Raw genomic sequence first — 14,389 nt, 5'->3', positions numbered from 1 at the left:
TAGTCTATATTTTGTGAGGTTGACATGCTTTTTGTTCAGTTTCAACTGGCGAGCCAATGATTTGCTTCCAAAAACTGGAAAGTATAAAGATGTCAATAACTCATTTTTCATAATTGGAGGCTACCTAACACGAATTAAAAATGCGTATAATGACTTTTGGGACACCCTGAAACAATGTCTGAAGCTTTCTGATGAGTTCAAATATAAAGTTAACTTTGCAGAAGACTCTTATCCTCGAAAAATATCAATAAAACAAAGGAGAGCTGATTAGCATTTTGTGCAAGTAGGGACACCTGGGGATCGTGTCATCTTTATCCATAAATCATTGCTTGATGGCATTTGCTTAACTAATCAGTCACGGGTTACTGCAAGCCTGGCAAACATTGATGCTCATATCCTTCAGACAAATCAACGAGTCTGGATTGCATGATTCAAACTTGGCTTGAAGTGGTTATATTAATCACGAAAATCACCTTCACAGATTCAAGCTAGAGGCATTACGCACACATCCCAGCATTAAAAAGGAAGCACATTGGTGTGTTCCCTAAAAGCACGAAAGCCTTCATTCAATTATCAAACAATTTGTTGCACATTCCATTGTGTGACTCATTTAGGAATGATCCTTTTTTTTAAATTGGGTTATTCTCCAATATATCATGAGAAAATAGAAAATCATTCATTCAGCTATGTTGACCACGATGCCATGATGTCAGAAGGTGATAGTGGCGAAAGCATATTGTGTCTATCCAGCACAGGCATGTTGTTGTTATACAATGTTCCATTCCCCACATTCAATTAGGACACAGGTAATAGGTTCATGGCCTACATTTTCATGGTAACAAATGTATTTGTGAATTGTTACTGTGATGTTGAGCTCCGCCGAGGGTTGGGAACCCAGGTTGTTTGAGAGCCATATCCTTCCTGTTTCAGATCCCACCCTACTCCAACACACCTGAATGAATTGCTCATGATCATTTCAGGCTTTGATGAAGCTTGCTGATGAGCTGATCATTTGAATCAGGTGTTTTGAAGTAGAGGGATCTCAAATAAGCAGGATATGGCTCTCGAGCAACACTGTCACTTTTTGCCATGCTGGATATTTGGATATATATATAATAATTTTATGTAACGGCGCTAGTGGATACATTTCTCATTTGCAGTCGGTCGGTTTAATGTCTCTTTAAATTAAAGTGAGAAAAAGTCAGCAGTCATAGTGTGTTGTTAATTTTTTATAGAATAACTGAAAGTATAGTTGTGGTATATCGTCAGCGTGATATAAAATAGCCTATATCATGACAGAAGAGTTTTTTTTCCCCGTATCACTATGCACTAGCCACCCAATACTTAAGATTCCTCTGACAGGGTCACCGGTTCACTGCCTTCGTGGACTACAAGCCGCTGAAATTTGTAATGGCCACGACCTCTGAGCCGTGGTCTTTGCAACAGCAATGTCAGCTCTGCGCCATTTCTGAGGTCACTACAGACACCCAGCTTATGGCTGGCAAGGATAACAATGTTGCCGAGTGCCTCTCCCTGTCAGTCGTGGGGACCCTTAGCTTGGGAGTTGATTATGCTGCTGGTGACCGGGCCACAGACTCTGACGTTCAAGCAAACTGTACGGCCCTCACCTGACTGTGTGTGGAGAATATCACATTTGATAACGCCACACTCCTCTGTGTCTAGGTGGTAGTGGCCAAGTTCGTTTGGCCAGCTCTCAGGAGAGACTTCAGGACGTGGGCTGGTCCCTGCATGGCATGCCAGCGTACCAAGGTACAACACCATACCAAAGCCCCCGTTGGCAGATGTTTGATCATGTGAACATTAACCTGGTGGGACCACAAACTCACTCACTTTAAAATCCCTGTTGAATGAAAACAAGTACCGTGTATTTTATTTTATTTTTTACTATACTTTCTTCATAGTTTGGCTGGTCCTGGTCTCTATATACCAATATATTAAATTAGACCTTGCACTTGCACCAAAAATCTCCGTCTCCTAATCATGTTGACGGCAGCGAATGATTTCTATACGAGATTTTCTCATCTCGCAAAGGATTTTTTTTCTTTTTAGTTTAAAATGGCTTACATTAAGGTGAATTAAAATGTTAGGTGCAAGAGTGTTGAGACATTCAGTGATCTCTTTCCAATCAGCAAGGCGGTTGAGCTTGTTTGCGGTGAACAAATCCTGTTTTTATTTTTTGTTTTGTTCATACTAACAAACTTATCAAACTTATCTCAAAATATGCATCAATAGTCATGCCTAAAAATGTACATTCTAAAATGAATTTAGAGCCATTGATTTCTGCAGTTGTAAAAACTGCATATGGAAGAGGATAGAGGCATTCCCCTAGTTAGTTAAAAAGAGATTTATATCCCAAAACAATATTGAATTATCAGTGGACCAAAAAATGAGCAGAATAGCGGGACCAAAAACCCAGAACCCGCTATGGAGGAGGATTTACTGTATTTGCCTTTATAAACTTGAGCATACGCTTTTCTACTCATGTGGCCCGATTACCAATGAATTCCAGCCAGTAGCAACTGATAGTTTTTAATTATATCTGGCAGAGAAAGGAAAGATGCACTGGATAACTGGTTACTAAATGTAACATCATCAGTTCTATCCTCGCTGTTCCAGGTAAGCGTCACTGTGGGGCCAACTGGGTTTCATCACTCTGTTGGGTATTTCTGAAGATTTTTTTCAGCGCTCAGTGGTTTGGAGTGAGTCCAGTGTGTCACGGAAGTGGGTTTCTGGGTGACAGTGCCTCCTCTGAGACACATGCTCTACTATTAGTCCAAATTTTCTGAAGGAAAACAAATGAGATGTGGGCAGGAACGTGTGCTTATTTCTAAGATTCCTGAAAGTGAATGATTTGAGTCTGCAGTCTGATTACATACATATTGTACCATCTTGTGTCCCTGCTGAGAGATGACTTGTTTCATAATAGTTGATCCACCTCTCCCCACGTCCCAGATGGAGGCTGCCCAGCTGCTTAATGATGCCAGATTCCCCACATGGGCACTGGCTAGAGCAGTCGCTTATGTGCAGTGACAGTCTTGTCGAAGCAGTGACACACTTGCATACAGACGCCTTCATTATATTGGAGCGCTGTGTAATTATACAAACACGGCACCCTTGACAGCTTAAATTAGGCCCCTTATAACTGGTAGTAAGTAGTGATGTTCCTGACGTATAGAGAAGTACATTTTTGTGGTGAGATGTGTTGTGCAGTTGTGTAATCAATTTCAATTCAATGCTATCATTAAGGCACATATAAATCAGAATCAGAATAAATGAAATGAAAATCACTGAAGTGTGCCGACTTCTGCTTGCAGTCCACATTTATTTCTCAATGTGAGGAGGATATTTGAGGTTGTTGAGAGTTTAGGCCATTTCAGTCTTTTCCAAACACAGAGCTATGTGGTGTGAAATTACCATGTGTTGTTTAACTACACTTTTGACTTTGACACCTGTATCCACAGTGACTCAATCTTGGTATTGAAGATTTAGCCTGACCATCAGGGACATGTGTTTCTTCGACAAACGTTGCACTTTGATGGTGACTGACTTTATGTACCTACTTTTGTTTAGTGAACAGAATGACAGCAAACATACTGTCGATTTCAACCATGTCAGGGATTTACTGTGCATTAAATCATCCATCTATTTTCTGCACGTGTTGTTCTCATGGGGGTTGCAGATATTAACTGGAGCAAAAAATGCACAAAAAATGTGTATCAACTAAAATGGCTCGCAAGACCGACAAAGTTCAACAAAGAATGCTGGCACAACACCAGGAAGACAAGTCAACCAAAAACACTTGCATAAAAAGGCAGGGATAAAAACACAAACAGTAATTGCGTGACAATAAATAAACAAGAAGAAACTCAAATGCAGATAATACAGAATCCGTGACTATAACTCCAACAAAAAACTACTTAGAAAGGTAAAAACCTGGCCGGAACAAAAACCAAGAGCAAGAACATAGAACGTCTTGACAAATTCAACACTTGACAGTGACAGTAGTGAGTAAAACGGAATTATCCGACAGACACGTGACAAGTAAATAGTCAATTGATTACATTGGCAGCCCGTGTGCAAGCTGGAGGGACGGCGCTCGTCTCCCACGTGCTGGATAAACACAAGAACAGCATTGTGACAATCACAAGACAACTGAAAATTGGCTTCGGGCCTTTACGTTTCTCTGTGACACCTCTATCGACTCAAAATTGAGCTAGATTTGTGTAAATCTCGCATTGGCATTTATTACAACTCAATTAAATAATAATTACACCTTGAAGTTCTACAACTGAACAATGTTGCTGTAGGGTAATGCACCCTAATATATTTCCAAGTGATATGCAACACAGAAATCACCTTTCCATAACCTGAAGCCTAAAAACGTTTCTTGCTTGTGATATACAACCACATGAAGGGGATGGGGAGATAGACGTTATTGACATTAATATTATTCATGTGACATATCCATAAGGCGGTGCGGCACATCCATTCCCTCACAGTGTTATGTTTAGCCGCACCAAGCGGTTTTAGTCTGCTCTTCTATTCCCCCGGTGACAAGGGTAGAGTTATCATCTAATGAGCGCGGCTTGCATTTATTAAATTTTAATTGCCATATAGGCTCACACTGGCGTGCATGTTGTCAGATGCATGTGTCTCAGAAGTCACTTGTAAAATGGGTCCCCGAGAAAGGGAAAACATGCTCTGTAATAAGATTTACAGGTTATGCAGCTCTGTGACTTCATGCAGGACTGATCGAGCTGCAGCTTCAGTTTTTCCCATTAGAATGCACTCCATGTTGTCATGAGTAGGAAGTGGTCTCTTGCCAAAACCTCCTACTCATCTTATGCAATCGACGGAAATCTCCTGATTAACAGTCTGTTGGCCGCACAAGGTTTCATTGATGAGGTCTGTCTGTCTGTTCTTTCTTTTCTCCCGTTTTTAGAGCACAAAAGAGTCTAACCTTGAGTGTGTTCCTCACATAAAAGCACGGACTACTTTCTTATTCTGCCTGTGTGCTGCAGTAATGTCTGTCACACCACATTTCCCACTTGCATAGGAAATGCAAGCTGACACACAGCTCAAGTTTAATATGCGCGTTCGTGTGTTTGTATGCGCGTGTGTCATTCTTGTGTGTGCGTCCTCTCCTAAACTCACCCCTTAGTCAAACATTTGTGATAGATTTAGAATTCAAGTCTTTTGCCCCGCTTATACTTCTCTAGCTGCCACCGTGGCGTATAAACGACTGTTGATGACGATGAGCGAGTTTCACGTATATATTCAGATAAATGGCAAACGTTTGCTGTATGTAAAAGCAAACCTGATAGATGAAAACGTATAAACGTGTCCTGTCCTGTCATTATTTTCATTCCGATCACTATGTCACATTTTATAAAGTAATTGTTTCGGTGTACCGGTATCCCTCATTTATCGCGATTAATGGGGACCGAGATCACCCGCGAAAGAGGAAAATCCGCTAAATAGGTACCCCCCCCCCCCCCGTACCGGTACAGACAGGTACAGTATATGTACATGTGTATGAGTATATATAATATTTATAAGGCCAAATTTAATGGTATACTTGCATGTAGAAGTAAATGTTTGTCGTTAATTATGACATTTATTTCATACCATTACTTCATGCTATATACTAATATACACTGTACACAATATATATACACATGTATAAGATGTATAAGGTTAGGTTAGTCTATAAATAACAAAATACAGTAAACATATACATGTAGTACTGTATATGTTGCTCTATGTGACTCCCTGTTGTTTTGCTGCCTTTCATGGACCTTTTGCGGACATTTTGCGGCATTTTCACTATTTTTTGATGAATGCTTTTTTTTCGAAAAGTGAACCGCAAAGTAGCGAGGGATCACTGTATTGTTATAGTCAATAGCGAACTGTCCAAAATAGTTTGTGGGGGGGGATGATAATCAACATTATGCACTGAACACAATCTTTCACCTCATTACTTCTTTCATTCTGCTTTACATGCACTTTAGCTGAGCCATCTCCAGTGCCATTTTAGAGGTCCACTGAACTACATTAGGCTGATAAATCCTGTCGATGTGTGTGGAGTTGGGGATATGAAATCTCCCTACGGTACCACATCTGACACACACAATGTCATTTTAATCAGTCAGTCACAGCCTGAGCTTCCCCCTCTTTAACCTCCTCACCCTTTCACTTCTTTTTGATCCATGGATCTCTCACTTTAAATGCAAAACCAATGGAGTGGAATATAGCACTGGCAGAACTTCTACTAAATTGTCTTTTTCATATTGGTCAGTTTTGGCCTGCATACGACATTTCTACTGGCTCTAAAGATTTATCCAGGGCTATATCAACCCCTTAAGTAATGAACTTTCTCATGACGTTTGGATGCAAGTGTTCATCCAGATTTTCCAAGAACTGCCCGGTCAGTATACATAAATGAATCTTGCTGTCAGTACATAGTACAGTACATAGAGTTGGCTTTGTTACATCACAACAGTCCAACCCCAATACCTTCGAGCAGATGCAGTACAGTACCTTAAACAACCAGATTATAAAGTTCATAATGGAGCAGCTGTTTTTCACAAGCAGCATTCCCGACGAACGTGATAGTTGGATAAAATAAGGCATGATCGATGCTGTTGTTGTTTTCACCGGGACATGATGCAAGAAAGAGGCCTGCGGCCTTCCTAGCTTTGTCTTTCTGGAATCTATTTATTGCCCATTGGGGTTAGGTACTGAATTTCCAACTAGTCCATTTTCCCACAGTTTGAACTCCTTGAAGCGGTAAATCATTGCCTCCACAACAATGGAAGGAATAAACACCGCGACAAAGAAGGCACGGCAAACGCCCAATTACTCCTACTGAAGTGAATCTATTTGCCTTTAACTGTAACTTTGGTGAGTTACAAAGTATTGACAGTGACGGCTGTCACAATCGGGTGCGCTGCTGAGGTATTACAGGCTGAAGCCAACCACATTTTCCTTAAATTCTGTCAATTATGTTCATTTCTTTGTAAGCCCCAGCAAATTGTGCCCATTCAGTGAAATTCCTTCACCCACATCCCATGGATCTGAAGGTTTTCGTGCAACTTTTTGCGATGAAATAACAGTGTAGATTTCCCGAGGACCCGTAAACGTACTTTGATGTGTTTGTACAGGTGAGGCTATTACTGCACAGGTGCTCCCCTGCCATCTGTAGTTTGCCCCGCAATTCCTGGAACCTTTGGATGAAAAATATTCCTCAAAAATTCCATGAGTGAAGCTGCTTTGATTTTGTACTGATTTAATTGGAACCCTCATCAAATAGTTTGGAATAACACACAAACCAACCGTAATATCAAATCAAGGAGCCTTGAGAAGGAAAGGCTTTTTTTTTTCAGTGATCAGCAATCAGAAAAGAGGATGAAACACGATCCGGGTGCACATCATATCTGAAGAATTGTCTGTTTCATCTTGTACCTTTTATCCTGATTACCTGTTCAAAACACGCTGCTTATAGAGCCTTGCAATCAATGTAAAGAGGACGACGATGGTTTGGTCTGAAATACGTGGAGTTGTGTGCTTTGACGCCTTGTTACGTGAAGCAGATGATAAATGGATAACATACTAGCAAGCAGTTGGTCATTTGAGAACTGCTAGCATACGACGAGAGTCCATATTCATTAGGATAAGACTTAAAGACACATAGGCGGTTGTACCGTGAACTAGGGCTTAAAGTATTTTGATAAATGGAGAAGGCCATTTTTTCTCCAGAGAGCACCCCTTCGAGACATAAAAACATCCCCCAGGCATCATGAAGGTCTTTTAAAGATCTACTGTAGCTGCATTTAATGACATCATCAGGAATACAGATAGTAGAACTGATCTTCACCCTTTCAGCAGAAGCTTATTTAAAGAGTGCTTCCGAAATAGGAAGCACTCTTTTTTTTCCTTCAAATCTGCATTTGGTGGTTCGGATCTTGGAAACGGAATCTCAAATAGTTGACCATTTAACGATTGAGACATGCTGTGAGAAGAGTGTTTTTCATCAGTCAGTTTATTTAGTGGGTTCTTGTGTTTTTATCCTCTCTTTCACCGATCCATTATTTTTTTCATCCTATTCCCTTTGTGTTTCTATCCATTTCTCTCTCCTCTTGTCTGCGCCTAAGCTCACCGTATTCAGCAATTCACCAGCTAAATTGTCTCACCTTTTATCCAGCCCCACCACATTTTCACTGTGGGGACAGTCTGGACAATCACCCCCGTTTGAAGTGACAAAAAGGCGTTCAAGCCCCGACGAATCCTCATATGAGAGTCCAGCCTTGTCCCTCTTTGTCGTGCTTTTAGCACTTTGCCACTCTTCCCCGCAGTGCTTTTATTTCTGGAGCTGTCCGCTGTGGCTCTCAGCTCCTGACCAGTTGATCAAATAGTTTTTTTTATTTTTTTTTAATAATACATACTTTGGCAACACAAAAACAATTCTTCAACAGGGAATGTGTACCCGCTGTACTCGGTATGGCCCTAGTCAAAATGCTGAGTGTCTCTGGGAAACCAGAAGCCACAGTGACTGGTGACCAAAGCAGTTCATATCAAGCCCAGTTAATCTTCTGTCGACATTCAACTCGAAATTTCTACATTACTGTAGAACAGTTCCACTTTCCATGATTTGAAGGGATCATTTTCTGTTGTTTGTAAATGTTACTGTAAATCGTGAGTCTTGCAAAAAAAAAAGTCTAGCTTGAAAAATCAGATTTTTATCTTTCCTAAAATTGTTCAACGGAAATGGAGAAAATCTAGTTATTTATGATAAATATTTTTGAATATATTTTCCTTGTTACGTCAAAAGGAATTTTAGTTTGTACACAGTTGTTTTGTGACATTTCCTTTTGCATTCGCCCCCAACGTATCAGAGAATTTTTTTTTCACAAACCCAGCGAGTCAATTCCTGCTTTTGCAATTTCTACCGCCGTGTTTTGAATGGGAATGAGGGGAGCGCGCTTCAATTGGCTGGGAGTCAGCCGGTTCCAACTCACAATGGCGCAAAAACCCTGTTACACCCAATTCTACCTGCGCCAAGTCGAGGGAAATATCAAAAGAAGCCACCCATGCGCACAGTTACACTACGCTTTGTGCTAGACTTGCGCTCGGCACAAAAATAGGGACCAGGGTGTGATAATTAAGATGACAAAATATTGTCATGAAGGGATTGGACATAATCATCAACACAACAAGAAGAAGCCTTGGCCATTGACAAACAGCCTGATGGTTTCATGTGTTTGTTATTTATGCTATATTATGTCCTTACCATACAATCCAAAATTGCAGCGGCCACTTCAGACTCGATCATTTTCCAATTATCAGTTGCTTCAAAAGAATTTTTCTGAGCTGACAGGAGCAGCATCTACTGGGGTCCTTGCTGCTCTAGCTCATCCTCTTCAAGCTCTGACACGCTGTGCATTTCGACATGCTCTGACAGCATATCTCAGCTATTGAGAGTTGTGGCATAAACCAAAGACCGGTCAATGTCATAAAAGTCACTTTCCATGCTTTCATTTCAATGACTTGATGTGTCTTATGTTTATTTTTCACACCTGTATCTCTCGTCCAATTAGTTACTTCTACAGTGTGATATTCCTTTGTTGAATTTTCTCTCCGACACACTAAAGAGATAGAAATTGCGTTCTTAGCAGCAAGGCTGACAAGACGATTTGACGAAAATGGGAGAGCGTGTCTTGTCTGTGGGGAGTCACTTCAGGTTGCTGCATGAATTTTTGGCAGGAGACAACTGTTGTATGAGAGCACTTTTGCAATGTGTTGGAAACGTCAATGGCTGCAATATGTCCTCATTACTCTAATATTGTAAAATATATATATATTGATGATGCACTTTTCATCTGTTGCCTCGTTCATGCCAAATACCTTCCTTTTTCACAAGAATGAAAGCTCAAAATAGGAAATATAAGCCAGCTGTGAAGGCGCTCACATTGCTGTACTTTCTCAAATATGGCAGCACTGTTCGTATATCTGTTAATGATTGTTGCTTTCAATTCCTTGTTAATTCCTTGGGCACACAAATTTCATCATGCGTGCAGCAGGACACAGACTGTACATCTTGAATGTTTTCAGATATCATGAGCGTGTAATTTTAAAAGAATATCATTTTAATAGAAGAGGAATCCTGTTGCACAAGATAAGGACCAAATACAGTCTGTCATCTGTTGTTCAAATGGAACACTGTGAAGTCATTTTTTCCATGTTGAAGTGACAGTCGTATCTCATAGAACAGGGGTGGGCAATTATTTGCCGGGAGGGGGGGGGGGGGCAAATGAGAAGCAGAAAATAATGTGGAGGGCCGGGCCAAAAGTTAGAAATAGAAAATAAAGAAGATAGCACAATGTCTTTGTATGCCAGTAATAATGTAACATTCTCCTCCACCATCACACTAAGCACCGGTTCTCCTCAAGGATGTGTATTGAGCCCCCTGTTGTTCACGCTCTACACATTTGACTGTTCTCCGACTCTTATTAGCGGTCCAGTTTGCGGAACGTTTTTAACATGATAACAATCAAACCATTCTAGGAAATGTTCATTTACTCGAGCCACAAGCAATTCACTCTGAGCATGGAAATTGCCAAAATCAGACTGAGTAAGAATCGCCTCCTTGTTTTTCAAAGTCTCGTAGATTTGAGTATTTCTGACTCCAGGCGTCTCCTGAATCTTTCGTACTTTGTTACTCGCTTTGTTTAATCAGATATATATCACTTTCCCTTCCGTTGTCATTACTCTCTCCCTCTTTCTTCGTCTTTCCCTCCCTCCCTGTGCTCTGCAACTTGAAGTAACTGCGCCACCTGGTGTTGAAATAGCTGTCATTACAAGTCCAAACGAAATGAATGCAATCAAACCTTAATTGTGCACCAATCTTCGGCGGGCCGGATTAAAAACACCAACGGGCCGGATCCGGCCCGCGGGCCGTAGTTTGCCCACCACTGTCATAGAAGAAAGATTCTCTCTCTCTCTCTCTCTCACTCTCTCACTCTCTCACTCTCTCACTCTCACAAAGCACATACTTATTAGTGTGACCTTTCCATGCAGCTCTGACTTACAGATATCTTAAGTTATTGAACAATCATCCCACTTGTCCTTATCTTAAGGGACCCGAGAAATGGAATTTGACATCACTTGGTTACATCATTCGTCCTGAGTGAAAGTCTTCACATGAATGAAAAGATTGCTCCTAAGGTTCTTCTCCAATTTCTTTCTCATACTCACAATGATTTCAATGATTGCAGCCATGGGAATTGTTTCTCCAATGCTGAGTGCAGAATGCAAAACTAATTTGCCCTCCGCATGATTCCAAATGAACTCTGGATTCAAAGGAAACTGCATGTCAGTGTGCCACACAGGCCGACTATTTCATCTGTGTTCCCCCAAGACTTCCATCTCAATACCATACCTCCATGAAATGCACCGCTAACTGGTGTTAAACATATTCAGTTGCTATTCCTCCTAAGTGGTTCAGTCGCATGTCTATATTGAATCTCTGTAGCTTCCTTTATTTCCATAGATTTTACATGTGGGTATAATTATTTTCAGGGGTAGCAATTTTTCCACTGCTGCCATGGAAAATGATGTCTGAAAATGAGAATAAAGAAAACCATTGTATGAGGAACAATTTTTCAAAACCTGTCAATATGGCTGTCAATATGTAATTTGTCTATGGTAGGGTTTACTCGATTTAACCAAGCTCAATGTCAATTTAGTAAACTGATTCCTTTTCATTAAGTAGCTTCCGAACCAATTCAAGGAGAAACCCTAATCCCGATAGTTCATCTCATGTTATACATAGCATCAAAGACTTTTGGGAGATCAATAAAGAGCCCCTCTGCAAGTTTATTGTCTATGGAGTCTGTGATTTATTTGATGAAAGTGTTGGTGAAACTAATGCAGTTAGTTGATCGGTTTGTTCCGAATCATGGTCATCTAATCCTTTCATGAAGAATTTCTCCAGAGTTACAATTCTGTCAGAAGAGCAAGACAAAATATATATATTTTGGATGTTGTGTTCTAGTTAATGAATTTGTGTTTCATGTTTGCAATTCCTATTATATTTGAAAATTATCCATTTTGAAATGTTGAGTGGTTTGGAATTTCCCAGAAATATCCTTGTCACTATTTTCCTATCGATTACGTTTCAATAAAGGTCTTCTTTTAGCATTTCCTAAAAATATCAACAACTTCCTGTTTTTCAACAGCTTTTAGAAACAATGAACAGGCCTCCTCCTGGTGGGAAATGCTCAGAACACCTTATCAGGGTGGTGTCCAGGAGGGATCCTAATCAGATGCTTGTGCCAACTCGTCTGGCTCCTTTCCACACAGAGGAGCAGTGGCTCTTCTCTGAGCCACTGCTCCCCCCACCCCACGACACATATAGCCCGGAAACCCTGTAGTGAAATATCATTCCAGCCACTCTTTTTTTTTTTTTTTTAGTCACATCCCACAGTGGAGCTCCCGCTCCATTCTCCACTCACTCGTGAACAAGACCACAAGATACTTGATACTTGATACTCCTCCACTAGGATCTCGTCCTTGACCTGGAGCTGGCACTTTACCCTATCCCAACCGAGTCTCTGATTTGGACGTGCTGATTCGCAACAGCTTCACAACTTGACTGTGAACCCCTCCAGTGAGATTTGGACATTATTGCTTGATGAAGCCAGCAAAGCCACGTCACACAGAATAGTCTATCGTAAAGGCTTAAATAACCCATTGGAGATGAAGTATGAGATTTGATTTCTTTCTTTTTCGTTTGTTTGTTTGAATGAACCAATCAGTTATTTCCATAATGCATTCATGCATATTTTCAACCAACTGAGTATGGATGTATGCACATTAAATTATGATGAATATTGTGCCAGAACACAGAGATTTTTCATTCAAAAGATAAGGCACATATTACATTTGCAGGAATTGAAGATCTCCTTTGCCAATCTGTTGCTTGGAGTTCTGTAGTGTCAGGTTTATAAGACAAATGACTAAAGACGGATACAGGTACCACTTTCTATACAGTATTAGAATGTAGGTGGATTATCATGTTCATTTATAAAGACAATTGGCCCTACTTTCATTCCTGGCGCTAACTGTACACATGGGTGGAATATTCTTTCTTTTTGTATTTTGCTACACTTTACGCCTGTTGTAATGATTGTGCCTGTGTGTGCCACTGCGGAGTGGAACGTAGTGTTTTCCCTGGTATACGGTACCTCATTTGTATCAAAATCAGGGCGGTATGGAGCACGCGCCTGAGTATCCCACATTTGAACATTCCGGAAACAGAATTTACGCGGGAGTTTGTACATGACATTGGAAAAAAAAATAATTGAAATATCTCCTCTGTCTGATTATGTTGTCAATGCATGTGGTGTGCAATTGGAGACCATCTTATTTGCACCTCTCGACCGTGCGCCCAAGTGTGACACCCCCACACCCATAGCGATGGGGATGCGATTCAAATAGTTTTATGACGCTGTCATATTGAATGAAACACCGCAAGGTTCACCACACACATCTGCGGAGCGCCACATATTCTATCTGTGCCTGGATTAAATATACCTAAATCACTATTGTAGGTGACAGCAGGTGGATTGAGGCTTGTCAATTGGTACAATGGTCTCAATTGTATAAAATGAAGGATTAAGAGTTGTAGTTCATCAAGAGGTTCAATAATTGATCAATAATCAACCAGCTAAGTTATCAGTCAACAGAGTACATTGTTGATAGAAAAACAATACAAATAAAACATGGGCATGCTTTTGAAACACATTTCCTGTGAAATATTTGGAAGAATTTTGACTTCTGAGGTAAAGCCTCTGAAATTTTGCACCTGTTGTCATGGCAGCATGATCATTTTTTGCAAGGAATGTGTCACGATCTGCCCGAAGCGATAATGATCGCTCCGTGCAGAACGAGGGAAATAAAGAATTGGATCCCCGGAAAACAGACAACGAAAGGATTTTCTCAAAGCAAAGAGTGTCTTTAATGACAAAAACAGAAAGAGCCCGACAGGGAAAAAACGGAAACACAAAACGCTGGTCAAATAAGGACCAGGGAAGAAATAAGGAAACAACTGAAAACGCTCGCTGAAAAACAAAGTGCGAGGAACTACTGATTAGGCAATATCGAAGTATTCAATTTAGTGACTAACGCTAATGGCAAGAGTAAAGGCCGCAAGGCAAGAAGGCAACGAGTAATCTACAAATAGAGGAATTAGCACGAGAGATCAATGGCACGGTGAGGAATTCTCCGGCAGCGAGATGACTGTCGGAGTCTCTTAATAAAAGAGGGTAATCAGCCCGAAATTACGGACAGGTGCGCGGATGGCGGGGGA

General features: G+C 40.7%; 1 protein-coding gene across 2 annotated transcripts in view; it reads left to right on the top strand.

Annotated features, from left to right (window-relative positions):
• lsamp (limbic system associated membrane protein) overlaps positions 1-14,389 on the top strand; it is a 95,463-nt gene that overhangs the window by 20,608 nt on the left and 60,466 nt on the right. The window contains exon 2 of one of the 2 annotated variants that reach the window (XM_052077866.1): positions 1,684-1,770. The exons of the other annotated variant lie outside the window; for it this stretch is intronic. Coding sequence (XP_051933826.1) covers positions 1,684-1,770 — 87 coding nt within the window. The remainder of the gene's footprint in view (positions 1-1,683; positions 1,771-14,389) is intronic. 2 annotated transcript variants of the gene reach the window in all.

This window comes from Hippocampus zosterae, chromosome 10 (assembly GCF_025434085.1).
Source record: "Hippocampus zosterae strain Florida chromosome 10, ASM2543408v3, whole genome shotgun sequence".
In the NCBI taxonomy this organism is placed as follows: Eukaryota; Metazoa; Chordata; class Actinopteri; order Syngnathiformes; family Syngnathidae; genus Hippocampus; species Hippocampus zosterae.
Note: the sequence above shows the minus strand (reverse complement) of the source record. Positions and strands in the feature narration are given on the sequence as shown.